The sequence below is a fragment of the Drosophila biarmipes genome, chromosome 3L (genome assembly GCF_025231255.1).
Source record: "Drosophila biarmipes strain raj3 chromosome 3L, RU_DBia_V1.1, whole genome shotgun sequence".
Taxonomy (NCBI): domain Eukaryota; kingdom Metazoa; phylum Arthropoda; class Insecta; order Diptera; family Drosophilidae; genus Drosophila; species Drosophila biarmipes.
In genome coordinates this window covers 14,486,942-14,500,144 of record NC_066613.1, presented here as the reverse complement: position 1 = coordinate 14,500,144, position 13,203 = coordinate 14,486,942, and the positions used below count along the sequence as shown (strand labels likewise).

The window sequence follows — 13,203 nt, the reverse complement described above, 5'->3', positions numbered from 1 at the left end:
GCAACACTGTAGTCATGGGGTCAACATCTTTTTAGTACAAAATTAACATACAACTTTTATTCCGCATTATAGGTAACACTTCATTATATAGTATAGTCTCTGGCTGGTTTTGGGATCGATAATAGCTGGTTTCGGTACCCTTTCTAGGCGTACTTGGCCACCAGGCCCGCCACGAAGGTGACGTACTCCTGCTGGGCGGCCTCGCTGCTCTTGCCCTTCTGCTTGTTCCAGGCCTCCCACTTGGCCTTGCCCTTGAGGTCCAGGAGACCCGGCTTGGAGGTGTTGTTGTCGCCCACGCTGGCCTGCTTGAAGAGGGCGTACAGCTCCAGGAACTCGTCGTCGCTGGGACGCTTGGTCAGGCTCTTCACCTTCTCGGCGGCGGCGTTGAATTGCTGGTGGGAAATTAAAATATACAGCGATTATAGTTCTTATTAATAAAATTATATTAAATAATTGTTTTCAAAATAAATAATTTACAAAATAATTAAATATTTTTATGTTCTGATCTAATTTTTACTTTTAGGAAATTTTGTAGAACTTGATTGGCTTTCAACCCGTTTAAAATGTTGTTAAACAAAACAGTACATACTTAAGATAGATAATTATTTAAATAAATAATATTTAAATACTTCTCAATCTTGTCATATATGCAGCAGAATATTAACACACATTAACTGAAGATAAGCCCTAACTCATTACCCAATTTATATAAGTATTAGCCATAAATTACTCTTCAATAAAACCCAAATTTTTCTTCAGTGTGCAGCAATCGAACAGGTGATTAGCCGCTGGCTTATCGCACCGTCAAGAGCCGCCCTAAACTTTATGGACTGTCGCGATCACAGCGGAATATTTTGGGCCAAGTACTTACCTCGGAGAGGGACATTCTGGGTTAGATTTTATCTGCAAGTAGTGGAATTGTAAAAAAACCTGAGTTAGTCATGTTTACAAAGCGCTTAGTTAAATGTTTATTAGAGTAATAATTGAAACCAGTTCCGAATGAAGAGGCTGGCGTGTGCCAAACAGAGCCAGGTGGGCTTGAACTTTGGCCCGTCGGGCGATCTCGAAGAACTAATGGATGTTTGCCGGCCCAGGGCCCCACACAGGTCCGACTTTCTCCCAGCAAAAATACATAATTTGAGCAGACCATGGAGAATTTATGCTGCGGAAGCAGAAGAAGCAAATATTTGGCTCTGGCCTGAGATTTTTCGAAAGGGAGCGGGCAACCGTTAGCGGCCGCTTTTGCCCGGCGAATTTCGACCAATATGGATTCGGGCGTGGGCTTCGTACGTGTCTGGCACTGAGCGAAATACCTGCCAAATAAGGCGATGCAAATGTATGGTTTCACAGCCTGCAACCCAATAATGGGCTGTCTATGTACTTGAAAATACTCATTTATTTTGGGGGCAAAGAGTCACAGTGACTTAGAAGTCAACAAGCTCTAGACCGTGTGTTCTAGAACCAATATTTGTAATTATTATCTTTGGATTAGTTTCACTGGAATATTTTGCTCAGTGCTGACTGCTTGTTGTTCTCCATAATTGAGTGTTGCAGGTGTCCAAATTCGCGCAGGGTACCTCTATCTAAATAAGTACTTTATGTGTCACAAGCACAATTATTGGGCACTGATAGGGGGCTAGGGCTCTGGGGTAATTGAATGCAGACTGCGGGCAATTCGGACTGGGCACTTACTTTTGTGTTGGCTGTCACAGAACTAAACAGTGTCTGAATTCCAATCTGGCGGTGACTTTCAATTTAAGTCATTCCATATCGCACGATCGCCCTCAACGGGAAAGCTTCTCCCCGGTGAGAAGACCGGAGAGCGGAGAAGCTCCCGCAGAATTCTCAATGGATCGGGGAGCTTTCGCTCGAGTGGGTTAGGCAATCGCGGCGGTGATAATGCGGCCCACTGATAACAGGGCCGATTCGATGATAAGCCGCCAAACCAAACCCAAGCGTAGCCACGTAATCGTGTTCGGATCGAAGTTCGAGCGGTGCTCCTATCGCAGAAACCCACCAGATACAGGTGCATGTATCTACAATGCACGAAAGCTCCAAAGCGGGACAAACACCTGATTATTGCTCATATCTCGGATAATCTTTATTGTTCAGCTAAGTAGCGGCAGGTGCGTGGGGGGTCCGGGATCAGATGGCCGCTTAGGCGTACTTGGGGGCGTACTTCTCGTACACCTTCACGTAGGCCTCCTTGGCGGCCTCCTTCGAGAGACCCTTGTTGGAGCTCCAGGCCTCGTACTTGGCCTTGTCCTTCAGGGCCAGGGCGCCGGGCTTCTCGATGTTCACGTCGCCAACGGTGGCCTGCTTGAAGAGCCCGTAGAACTCCAGGAACTCGGCATCGGTAGGCTTCTTGGTGAACTTCTTGGCGAGTTCAGAGGCTTCTTCGAACTGTTTGGAAACACAAAGCTATCAGAAGATGCTGTCTTAGTCCTAGCACTATCCTAACTCAGTAATATATATAGAAAGTGTCTTTAAATATTTGTTTTTCAGCTGGGTAAGTCCCTTATCAGTTTATATCCCAGGTGCAGAATACTTACGGACACCATGTTGTCAAAATTGGATTCCTGTTGGTGCTGCTAAGGATGGTTAGAAAATAAGTCCTGATTAAAAGTGGATCAACGACAGGGGTTCTGCGCCAATGTGCTTACCACTGGAAAAGGCAAAGACGATTGAATACTTCTTGGCCACTCAGTCGCGCTTATAAAGCTTTCATTTCTCTGTTAGTTTATTGATCCAAGTCAAATATTCCCATTGTGCTGATAATCAGCAGATATCAATATCTTTATTTCGCTAATTTCGTGGCCCAACTACAAGCAAGCGAATTTGTCAAAGGTAGCGATATTGGAGATAGCCCCCGGATACACTTATCGATTATGGCCTGTTTTAGCAACCAAGGACGTGCTTTGGGTGGATTCACCGACGAGTTCTTCTCTTGACGGGAAACCTTTTACGGTTAGCCATAAATAATGACGAAGTTCTTGCCCCAATATTCTCAGGTGCGAGGTAATAATCTAAAAAATTATAAAATGGCATAAATCAATTACTGTCATACGTGGCTTCTTGGGCAGCATCAGCAGTTTATTGCAGGACTGTCCCCCTTTTTTTAATAAGTAGGCATCAGAAAAAGTATAAGTATATAGAATAGGTTATATAATAATATCTCCCATTGCTAACACTAAAATTGAATGATTATTTTACAAGGAATAAGTAGCAAATATATTTTATGTAAAATGTATAATTTTTACAAAGCTTATCAGCCAAACATTATTATTTATATTATTTAAGTTATATTATTATTATTTGAATTAATATTAAAATATTATTCATAGTAATAACAGTTTGGATTACAAACATTTTAAAATGCGCCTCCTAAAAGCGTGCTATTAATTTTTGAAAGATGCGTGTAAAAAAGAGTTTTAGTAATATACCTTTACATTTTCTCCAATTATAGAACCACTTGATATAAACCCTATTTATAATATTTTTAAACAATTTTCAAATTTGATGTACCAAAATAGTGGTTCTTGTTTTTCAAATTGTTTTTATTCATATTCTTACAGAAATGTAGCTTTAAAGTTATAACCTTGTTCCGTTTACTTGTTATTTATTCACCGGAAATTCTTGCTTTATCTTTACTTTGATTAAAATTATTAAATTCGTTGAATCATATCAATAAGAAAGAAATCTTTGACATGAGTAACTGGTTCCCAAAAATAAGTAAAAGATTATGAAGACAAAGGCGGAAAATTTTCTGTATTGGTTAAAACAATATAGGGAATCGTTTTTTTTTTGTATTTTACTTGTTATACTTTTTTCAAAAGGCATTATATGAATTTTATATAAATCTCGTACTATATTATTTTATAAATAAGTTAGAATTATTTCCCTATAGCCGTACTTTAAAGCAGTTATCCACAATAACTTCTTCTACCTTGTAACCCTAACCTATCTCTAAGTGCCGTGTAATAGATTTTTGGAAAGTGGTAACCAGTTGAAACAGTGCAATTTCTTTTCTAACCAAATAAACAGAACTAGTTTGAGAAGTCCGGAATAAGGGAAAGACATTAATAAAGATCATATTAGTTAATGTGGCATAAAGAACCGGGAATATAAACAAGGATAATAATACCTAACTATAAATTGTGTCTGTAATATTGAGTTAATCATCATACATTTACCATAGGTACACTGCACCACCAAAAGATTTCCCTTTCTATATTTATGCCTCCACTTTACAACCGCCCAATCAGATTAAGATAAGTATGGAGTGGGTCATATGATCGCATTCGACCACTTGAGTGGAAAGTTAGCAATTGATACCGAATTCATTCATGTTAAATGCATAGGTGTTTGGTTTATTATAAAATTACAATAAATACAGAGAGTTACAAAGCTATTCACATGCATTCTTAAAAGGCCCCAGGAAAGGGTCTAGGACTAGGGTTTGCCAGGGAAAGGCACTGCTTATTCGTACTGGGGAGCGTACTTCTTGTAGACCTCGATGTAGTAAGCCTTGGCATCGTCGGCGGTCAGACCGGCCTTGCTCTTCCAGGCGTTGTAGCGGGCCTTCTTCTCCTCATCCTCCGGCTCCTCGATGTTGCAGTCGCCCACGGTGGCCTGCTTGTAGTAGCCGTAGAACTCGAGGAACTCCTCCTTGCTGGGCAGGTTCTTGAAGTTCTTGGCCTTCTCGACGATCTCCTCAAACTGCAAGGCCCAAGCGGAATTGTCAGACAATCGATCGGCTTTATGTTGGGGTTGGAAAACTTACGGTGGGCATGTTGGTAGCTAGTTGGTTTCGGTAAACAAAAACAATCTGTGCGGCTTTCGACGGGAACACCGTTTATATATTGGCAAGCATGGCTCACGCCTTTCGCTAATCTTATCAGGCCCCCACTGCAATTGTAGTTCCCACTTGGCCTTATCGGGTAATCGTGAAAAGTGAGAGTTCCTCTTAGGGACACTGAAATATATAATTAGTCAGCCGGCAGCTTATCAGCACTCTTGCACTTGCCAAAAATCGAGTGAGCCATATGCACAACGCTATGTACCCACTATCTGATTGATTGATTAGGCCGAGCCCCAGTATATGGAATACAGAAATCTGGATAGCCAGCGGAGTAATAACTTAATTAATGGCCAGCACCGATTCCAGCCAGTCATCCTCTATGGTCTCGTGAGTCAGGGCCTCTCATATGTTATCATGGTGAAGTCGCACGATCTGTTTCTAAGAATAGTGCTTCGGCCTTCTGCGGTGATAGTATTATCTACCTTCAACGTTTCCAACAAAAGTATTAATTAAAGTTTTTAAAAGGCGGTTGTGGTCCCCAAATGTAGATATAAAATTGGGCAATGCACCTGGCCATATTTAAATTAATTGAATTTCGTAATATCAACTGAGAGGCGCCTATAAAAGTCAGCCGACGGAGGGGAGAAATAACTTAGTATCATTCGTAAAGCCAGCAACATGGTCAGTTTTGAGGAAGCCGCCGAACTCGCCAAGAACTTCTCCAAGAAGCCCACCGACTCCGAGTTCCTGGAGTTCTACGGTCTGTTCAAGCAGGCCACCGTTGGCGATGTGAACATCGACAAGCCCGGCATCCTGGATCTCAAGAAGAAGGCCATGTACGAGGCCTGGAACGCCCACAAGGGTCTGTCGAAGGAGGCCGCCAAGGAGGCCTACGTGAAGGTGTACGAGAAGTACGCCCCCAAGTACGCCTGAGCCTTAGGATTACCCTCTATCTGTCAAATAAACTCGAAATCTTATAAAGAAACCGGAAATCATAGTTGCATACCTCTTCCGTTTAGAAGGCCGCCTCGGATTGGGGCATCGAAACGGCGGCGGCGATGAGGGGCTTGGCCTGGCCAGCCTTCATCAGCATAACCCGAATCAGGGAGTTGTCCGGGGTCAGGCTGGCCGGAGGCAGCTTGTCCATGGGATCCAGCACGGCCACCACTTCGAAGTCCACTCGCAGGGGCACTCCCGGCAGAACGCTGGGCAGTCGGGCCAAAGTCTGCGGAATGGTATAGTGGCGTCTGTCCGCGTGGAGGAGAACCACCAGGTTGGAGGCCATTTTGAAGGTGGACAGGTTCTGCACGGTGAGGTAGAGGCGAAAGGCGGGTCCACTGCCGCAGACCTCGGCAGATAGTTTCACGGGGGCGTGGGTCAGATCCCCGGATATCGTGCTCTCCGAGGAGTTGATGGCATCGATGGTCGCCCGGGCGGCCGTGTGGCGGAGGCGCCAGAGCTCCACCTGAAAACTTCCATAGGTTGCTGGAAGAGGGAAAATTATGGTATTTAAAGCTAAGTTACTTCAGTTTTTCTTTTTGAGTACGCAGTTATCTTCGAAATAAGCAAACGTAGCATTTCATTTTACACATCAGACTCACACTTGGCCTGCTGCTTCTCCCGCGCCGCCTGCTCCACAAAGATGGAGCTCTTCTTGGGCTTGTCCAAAATCGAGGAATCCGCGATGGATTTGTGGTCGCTGCCCGCTCGCTTGCTTCCCTGATCCCCGAGCTTGGGCTCAAACCGCGACACACGTCTCAGGATCTTGACCACAATCCTGCCGGACTGTGTGACGAGAGTGAGGACGTGGTCCTCCATGCCCATCCGGCCGTACACCATGGCATCCACCGTCTCGTCCAGGGAAAACTCATCGACCTGGTAGCGCTGCAGATAGAACTTGACCACGCCCCCTCTGAGGGCGATGGCCACCAGGGTGAGCCCCAAGTGCGTCATGGGCAGCGGAAGGAGGCAGACGGGCAGGTCGGCCAGTTGCACCTGATGCAGCAGCTTGCCGCGCTTTGAGTAGCACAGATAGCGATTGTCCATTGTGGAGGCGATGATCGTCTGGTCGATGGGCAGGAGCAGCACTCCGGTCAGGGGAATGCCCAGCTTGAAGATCTCCTGACCCTCGGATTGCGTTTTGCGCAGCAGGTAGACACCGCCGTTTCGTGTGGCCACCACGATGCAGAAGTCCGTCTCGAAGGTTCCCTGCACTGAGATGAGGCTCGGCACGGCGGTCTCGTCCTCGCAGGTCCTGCCCTCGAAGACCAGGTTGAAGCCCTGCGGCTCCAGGATCAGGATGTGTCCGGAATCGGTGGCCAGTACCAGGTGGGAGGGGGGATTGGCATCGCTGGAGATGCGCTTTAGGCAGCACATGGCCACAATGCTGCCCACTCGACCCACCGGCGAGTCCTTGTGGGTGGCGATGAAGTCCTCGCGCTCCTCCTCGCCCATTTGCAGAAGTCGCTGCGATTTCCGCGACAACTTGGAGTGGTCAATGTTCCACAGGGAGTCCAGCAGGGCGGGGTGTGAGCTCGACTTCATCACCGGCAGCTTGCGCCACACCTCCAGCTCGAGGTCCTCGGACTCCAGGGCGGGAATTGTGTACTTGAAGTACGGCTTCAGGTGACGATAGAAGAGCACTGACTCGGCGATAGCCACGGCAATAACTGGGAATAATACAGGAAATAGTTGTTAAAGGTTGTCGAATAGATTGGATAATTTGTATTTTAATGAATTTTTAGCCTTTTCTGATCCTTTGTTAGTCTTGGTAATATAAAATAAAATATAGTTAATTGTAATCAATCAGAGTGGAGCAACCCTCTATTTAAAACCCTAATCTGTGTAGAAGTACTTGCTCATACCCGGTGTTTTCGGTTCCGTTTCATCGATGTAGAGACTTTCGATGGCCGTGGGAATCCCCGGCAGCGGCTGCTCCTGCTTGAGCTTTAGTCCCCGGAAAACCTTCAATGTGGCACTGGGCTCCTCGGCGGCGTCGTCCAGGGAAATGTCCGCGGCCAGCAGACGGACATATCCGTCGCACTGCACATCGCTCAAGGCCATGCAGCTGGAGAGGGTGGTGAGGTGCGGCAAAGGACCGTCGTCCTCCGTGTCCACATGGAGCCAGTTAGGAGCACCGGCCATGGCAGGATCTTGCGGATTGCTCGGATGGACAGTGTGAAAACGAACAGATGATTCAGGACATGCCTTTGTTTTGGTTTTCCTTGCCCCTAGCAACCAGGAAGACCGTACTTCCTCAGCCTTCTCTTTCGCAAATCCCAGGATATTATTATTATTATTAATTTATCGAACTTATTTTTTTGTCGTTCATGCAAGCAAATAATATGTAGCGATATGTAGATGACATGTTTAAATGTTTGTAGTTTGAAAAGACCGCGCTATCAATTTATTTTTGGTATATTTCCGAAAGACGGTCTAACTTAAAAATGGTTCGAATAGAGTAAAATAAAACTCAATATCTTTGAAAACTATTAGGATGTAAACTGTGAAATGCCAATATCTATATATTTGTTTTAAAATGCTTTATTTTTAATGACCCTTCTGGGTGTATTTTCGAAGCTTAATAAATATTTATTTTTCTTAAACTAAATTCGCAAACAAATCATATACTCAAAAAGAGTTGTCCCCTTAATAACCGAACATGCCTTTTTGCAGATACACACAGCTGTCCTCTTTTTTTAACGAAATGTTTTTTGGTTATTAAAATAGCTGTTACCGCCCAAAAATCAAATATGTTAAGAAGACTTCGAAAATCGTTTTAGACGCAACGATACATAACTTGATAACGATACCACATAATATCGGTGCGACCATAGCATTGTTATCGTTATCGGCTGACCGTTTTCGGGTATTTTTAAAGCCGTCTCAGCATCTGGTAGCACTGGAGCGACGCCGGAATACAATATTTACAATTTCTAGAATTAAGTGAATTGATTGACCCTCGCTTTGACCAAGTGATGACGGAGCTCAAGGACGAGGTGCCGATTTTCCACAAGGGCGAGATAGTCCTTTGCTACGAGCCGGACAAAACGAAGGCCCGAGTTCTTTACACCAGCAAGGTATGCACGCACCCACGCACACCAATGCGTGTCGAAACGTCAAACAAACGTCAGAAGCGGAGTTTTCACGGCTGAATTTTCAATTTTCCCGGCCCCTGGTCCCGTTTGCCCGCAGGTTTTGAACGTCTTCGAGCGCCGCAACGAACATGGCCTGAGATACTACGACTACAAGATCCACTTCCAGGGCTGGCGGCCCTCCTACGATCGCTGTGTGCGCGCCCCCGTCCTGGTGAAGGATACTGAGGAGAATCGCAAGTTGCAGCGCGAGCTGGCCGAAGCTGCCAAGCTGCAGATGTGAGTATGCCCCCTGGTACCGCCCATAACGACCCAGCTAAACCCTACTTCCCACTGCAGCAGGGGCGACTACTCGTACAAGGGCACGCCCGACAAGCCGGTGGCCAAGAAGAAGCGCGGCGGACGAGGTGCCCACGTCGAGGAACCCTCGGTGGACCCACTGGACACGGGACACCACACCGCTGAAAAGGAAATGGCGCCCACCCAGCGCTCTGCTGGCAACCGCACGCGCGACAACAGCGGTGGCAACAGGAGGGAGAAAGCCACTCCCGCCGATAGCAGATCAAAGGCCAACCGGGGACGCCAAACGGATGTCGGCCACCACAATGAGCTCGCAGACCACGCTGCCGATCGGTATGTACCCCAGGAGGATCGCATCATGATGCGCGTTAGCGAGCGATTGCGGGAGCTTATAGAGTACGACCGGAATATGATCAAGAAGCTGGGAAAACAGCACGCCCTGCCCGCCCGCGTGCCCATTGTGACCATCATGGAGAACTTCGTCAAGCAGCGGGCCGTGGAGCTGGCCATTGGCATCAAGCAGGACAGCTCGAGGGCCAGGAACACTCAGAGTCGCAATGCTCGAATGGAGCGCGAGTACGATCGCGTCATGTCCAAGTTGGTAACCATTAAATAAATGTCCTTAGGAGACTGCTAACTCTCTTACTTAAAGCGTCTGCATGCTCAAGGAAGTGGTGGATGGACTGCGCATTTACTTCGAGTTCCACCTGGACGATCACCTTCTGTACAAAGAGGAGAAGGAGTACATTCACAACTACCTCACGGACGACAACATGCGCAACTGTAGCCTGATCCTAAACAAGTCTTATGACTTTATCAATCCCAGTGGCGACACAGAACTGGTCGCATTGGACGGCACGCCCGTGGGCGCAGGATTGGACAAGACCAATGGACAGATCGAAGTCGGCATTCTCGGCGGCACCGAGTACGAGAAGCAGTTGCAGAAGTGCCTGCTCTACATCGTTACCACCAGTGGCAAGAACACGGCTCAGGCCTATGAGCGCTCGTCGCCATACACGGCCGCCTACAAACTGCCCATGGAAATGCGCGGGTTCCTCCACGAAACATTCAAGTGGCGGCTTCTGTCAGCGGAATCACCGCCAGAGAAGTCGATGGTCTTCGGCGCTCCCCACCTGGCTAGACTGATGAGTAGGTCCTAACCTTTATCCACCTTTTAGCTTAACTGAATTTGTGCTTCTTTCAGTAAAAATGCCCATGTTCTTGAACGCCTCACCAATCAGCAATAAGAAGCTTGAAGATCTACTTCCCCACCTTGACTCCTTTATAAAGTAGGTCTGATTCGTCCCTGGGCCATAATCAATCTAATATGTTATCCTTGCAGCTACTTAGAGAACCACAGGGAGTGGTTCGACAAGGAGAATTATGCCAATTCCACCGCCATGCCCCAGGACGCATTGCAGCGGGAGCTGCTTAACTCCCTGGATGGCATTTCTGCTTAGCCTTAGTCGATCGTAGTTTTCTAGTTTATTTATTATGAAGATTAAAGCTTATGTTCTTTTATTTTAAAGATTTGTAATTGTCGTTTTGGTTTCTTCAACTACACACTTTGTAAACAACGCGCTTCTATAAAAAAGTCTCCTAACGTGATCGTATAATCGAATAATGCCTACAACTATATGTTAAATATGGAAAATACGAGTTTAACATTTTTTTTTTTTTGCTTATCCTAAGTTTTAGTTGAGTAGTACATGCTAGTATTTTTGTCTTTTTTTTGTGCTCAAATATATTTAAGAGTTTGAAAGTTTTGTGTCTTTTGTATTAGGGATTTGCGGACCTTCAGTTGGAATGTGCAGGGAATTCTTTAGATTTGTATATATAAGTTCTCAAAATATTTCAACTTTAACATTTATGAGTGCTGATTTGTGTTTCAGATCCTGCTTAGAAATTCGAAATTGTCGCTTGGACGGCTTGGAGTTGGCTGCATTCGCGTTTGTAACATGTGTAAACTAGGGACGTTAACTTGGACGAGGTCTGGACTCTGGACCCCCTACTTCTGGCGCTTGGTGGCACTGCTGGCCGTGGGTCGCATGAAACTGCTGACGGATCGATTGCTGCTGCTGCTCCTCTGCGGCGGACTCGAGCTCGCATTCATTCTGGCCTGCTGCTGCTGGTTCAGGGCATTCTTCACCAGTACCACGCTGCGGGCGGCGCTCATCCGGGACTGGGACTGCGGTTGGGACTGGGACTGATTCTCCTTGAAGCTGGTGCTGCCGTTGATGTTCGATCTTGGAGCGGTGGTGGACATTTTGCTGCGCACTAGGATCACACTGGGTCCCACGCTGGAGCCACTACTGCTGCTCCTGCTGGCCGGCACTCCACGTCCTGATGTAGGTCGCAAATTTTGGGCAGCCAAGGGCCTCTTGCTGGGCGAGGAATCGACGGACACAGTGGCTCCCGTCCGCTGGACGGCAGGGAGGCGTTTCACCACCGTCTGTGTGGAGGCTCCACTGTTGATGGATGATCGAGAGGAGCGTAGGCTGTTTCTCGAACTGCTGCGTTCCACTCCAGCGAGGACCTGTTGCTCCTGCGGCGAGCGTCTAACCGCAGATGCGGATCTCAGCGGCGCCGCACTGGCCAGCGGCTGACCATTGGGCATGCGCAGCGGTCTGCTGGCGGATAGGCTCCTCTTGACCGTTGCCGTTTGGTTGGCAGGGATTTGGTTTTGTGACTTGCTGGCTGTCGATCCCGGGGATCCGGAACCCTTCAGCCTGGCCTGCTGCAGGCGATCGGCCAGGCGACTGCCCATCTGGGTGATGCTGGTGGTCGTGGGCTTCTGCTTCTGCAGCGGACGCTGGCGGGCTGGAGTCTCGCTGACTCCCTCGTTGCAGGAGGAGTTGGTGCTCTCACCCTTTCCATGGGACGGAGTGTCGGACACCAGACTCTGGGTCTCCTCGAAGCCCTCGTCGTTCAGCTCGTGGTGACCGCTGGCGGTAAGCTTTAGCTTGGAGGGCGTGATCTCCCGCGGCGGACTCCAGGGTCGTTCGGGGGTTCCCGTGGGCGATTTGAGATTCCGGATGGCCTCCCGCACGTCCTCCTGGTTGATGGAGCTTATGTGGCGACCCACCTTCTCCAGCTTGTTGATCGTGCGCTCCTTCTGCTTGGACTTCTCCGGTGGCGGTGGCTCTGGCTTCGAGGGAGATGGCTTTGCCTCCGGTGTGCTGTTGGTCAGCAGCTCCTCATTCCCACTGCTGTAGTCCGTGGGTCTCTTGTACCGACGTGTGCGGCGTGCCAGGGCATGACGATCAAAGAGACCGGGGGCATCCTGCTCCGCCGACCCAAGCTTCTCCTCCGTTGCCGCCTTGGGCTTGTCCGTCATGCTCACCGTGACCACTGTGGTGGTGGGCGTGGCAATCACCCGCCGGCTCACCGGCGGCGTCTCTATGTTATCCGCATCCACGTCTTTGGAGGAGGCCTGCATTTCGTTTTGGCTCTTGTGGTGGCTCAGCAGGCTGGCGAAGGTGTCGTCCGACACTTGTGGCTTTGGTGACTTGGGTGGCAGTACTTGCTCCTCAGCTTTCGTCGGCTGGAGATCTCTACTCGAAGATCTTCGTATATAGATCTGCAACCGCTCGTTGCTTATGTCTCTTTCGCCGAGTTTCTGGATCAGCGACTTGCGGCGATCCTCTTCGGCTATGGATTGGAGTGCTGTGGGACCCGGTTGATCCTGCGAGCGCTGGCGGCGGTGCTGACGCAGTGCGTCCTGGGGCTGGGCATCGGCGATGGCCTGAAGATTGGCCACCACGTCCGTCTGCTCGAGCGTCTTCGAGGGCTTCCAGTCGGCGTAGACGCGCTGGTACCGTCCATAGTCCTGATCCGGCCTGTTATGGGAGTTAGTGGGATTAGTGGTCGTGGGTGTGTTCGTTGGCGTAGCCGTCGTCGTCGAAGGCAGGATCTTCTCCTCCGGCAAGGGGTCCAGTTTTCGTTCGTTTTCTGTGGGCATAGAGGGGTTATATCTCGGGGTCTGTTGGGTGCTCAAATCTTGGGGGT

At 48.3% G+C, this 13,203-nt stretch overlaps 7 protein-coding genes across 9 annotated transcripts in view; 2 read left to right on the top strand and 5 right to left on the bottom strand.

The window, feature by feature from the left end:
- Positions 1-28: 28 nt before the first annotated feature.
- On the bottom strand, positions 29-1,787 carry LOC108028750 (acyl-CoA-binding protein homolog). Of its 2 annotated transcripts, none has more exons than XM_017100720.1 (3): positions 1,693-1,787; positions 872-903; positions 29-392 (listed from the first exon to the last, which is right to left on the bottom strand). In XM_017100720.1, the coding sequence occupies exons 2-3, from the start codon at positions 884-886 to the stop codon at positions 144-146; spliced, it is 264 nt and encodes an 87-aa protein (XP_016956209.1). In that variant the 5' UTR covers positions 887-903; positions 1,693-1,787; the 3' UTR covers positions 29-143. The 2 variants fall into 2 exon arrangements, with proteins under 2 accessions (XP_016956209.1, XP_043951351.1); XM_044095416.2 differs by lacking the exon at positions 1,693-1,787 and adding an exon at positions 1,578-1,646.
- A 289-nt stretch (positions 1,788-2,076) lies between these two features.
- On the bottom strand, positions 2,077-2,687 carry LOC108028751 (acyl-CoA-binding protein). 2 transcript variants are annotated; one of them, XM_044095417.2, is made up of 3 exons: positions 2,664-2,687; positions 2,553-2,588; positions 2,077-2,403 (listed from the first exon to the last, which is right to left on the bottom strand). In XM_044095417.2, the coding sequence occupies exons 2-3, from the start codon at positions 2,559-2,561 to the stop codon at positions 2,158-2,160; spliced, it is 255 nt and encodes an 84-aa protein (XP_043951352.1). In that variant the 5' UTR covers positions 2,562-2,588; positions 2,664-2,687; the 3' UTR covers positions 2,077-2,157. The 2 variants fall into 2 exon arrangements, with proteins under 2 accessions (XP_043951352.1, XP_016956210.1); XM_017100721.3 differs by having other exon boundaries at positions 2,553-2,591; positions 2,664-2,680.
- A 1,656-nt stretch (positions 2,688-4,343) lies between these two features.
- On the bottom strand, positions 4,344-4,933 carry LOC108028033 (acyl-CoA-binding protein). Its single transcript, XM_017099671.3, has 2 exons — positions 4,784-4,933; positions 4,344-4,719 (listed from the first exon to the last, which is right to left on the bottom strand). The coding sequence occupies exons 1-2, from the start codon at positions 4,790-4,792 to the stop codon at positions 4,480-4,482; spliced, it is 249 nt and encodes an 82-aa protein (XP_016955160.1). The 5' UTR covers positions 4,793-4,933; the 3' UTR covers positions 4,344-4,479.
- Positions 4,934-5,479: 546 nt separating this feature from the next.
- Positions 5,480-5,793, top strand: LOC108028032 (acyl-CoA-binding protein). Its single transcript, XM_017099670.3, has one exon. The coding sequence runs from the start codon at positions 5,480-5,482 to the stop codon at positions 5,732-5,734; it is 255 nt and encodes an 84-aa protein (XP_016955159.1). The 3' UTR covers positions 5,735-5,793.
- LOC108028031 (Bardet-Biedl syndrome 1 protein homolog) lies at positions 5,614-7,990 on the bottom strand. Its single transcript, XM_050886330.1, has 4 exons — positions 7,666-7,990; positions 6,403-7,470; positions 5,808-6,286; positions 5,614-5,754 (listed from the first exon to the last, which is right to left on the bottom strand). The coding sequence occupies exons 1-3, from the start codon at positions 7,943-7,945 to the stop codon at positions 5,817-5,819; spliced, it is 1,818 nt and encodes a 605-aa protein (XP_050742287.1). The 5' UTR covers positions 7,946-7,990; the 3' UTR covers positions 5,614-5,754; positions 5,808-5,816.
- A 682-nt stretch (positions 7,991-8,672) lies between these two features.
- On the top strand, positions 8,673-10,732 carry LOC108028390 (protein male-specific lethal-3). Its single transcript, XM_017100204.2, has 6 exons — positions 8,673-8,880; positions 8,996-9,174; positions 9,235-9,792; positions 9,848-10,344; positions 10,400-10,484; positions 10,538-10,732. The coding sequence occupies exons 1-6, from the start codon at positions 8,779-8,781 to the stop codon at positions 10,653-10,655; spliced, it is 1,539 nt and encodes a 512-aa protein (XP_016955693.1). The 5' UTR covers positions 8,673-8,778; the 3' UTR covers positions 10,656-10,732.
- LOC108028389 (formin-J) overlaps positions 10,669-13,203 on the bottom strand; it is a 31,516-nt gene continuing 28,981 nt past the window's right edge. The window contains exon 11 of the mRNA XM_017100203.3: positions 10,669-13,146. Coding sequence (XP_016955692.1) covers positions 11,204-13,146 — 1,943 coding nt within the window. The 3' untranslated portion in view covers positions 10,669-11,203. The remainder of the gene's footprint in view (positions 13,147-13,203) is intronic.

What these genes read in the sequence shown, in the direction of transcription:
- LOC108028032 (XM_017099670.3), top strand. Translation starts at nt 5,480, where the DNA reads ATGGTCAGTTTTGAGGAAGCCGCCGAACTCGCCAAGAACTTCTCCAAG.
- LOC108028031 (XM_050886330.1), bottom strand. Translation starts at nt 7,945, where the DNA reads ATGGCCGGTGCTCCTAACTGGCTCCATGTGGACACGGAGGACGACGGT. An exon ending in AACGGAACCGAAAACACCGG is followed by an intron (nt 7,471 to 7,665) that starts GTATGAGCAAGT and finishes TATTATTCCCAG; the next exon opens with TTATTGCCGTGGCTATCGCC. An exon ending in GGAGAAGCAGCAGGCCAAGT is followed by an intron (nt 6,287 to 6,402) that starts GTGAGTCTGATG and finishes TCCCTCTTCCAG; the next exon opens with CAACCTATGGAAGTTTTCAG.
- LOC108028390 (XM_017100204.2), top strand. Translation starts at nt 8,779, where the DNA reads ATGACGGAGCTCAAGGACGAGGTGCCGATTTTCCACAAGGGCGAGATA. An exon ending in GAAGCTGCCAAGCTGCAGAT is followed by an intron (nt 9,175 to 9,234) that starts GTGAGTATGCCC and finishes TTCCCACTGCAG; the next exon opens with CAGGGGCGACTACTCGTACA. An exon ending in CCACCTGGCTAGACTGATGA is followed by an intron (nt 10,345 to 10,399) that starts GTAGGTCCTAAC and finishes TGCTTCTTTCAG; the next exon opens with TAAAAATGCCCATGTTCTTG.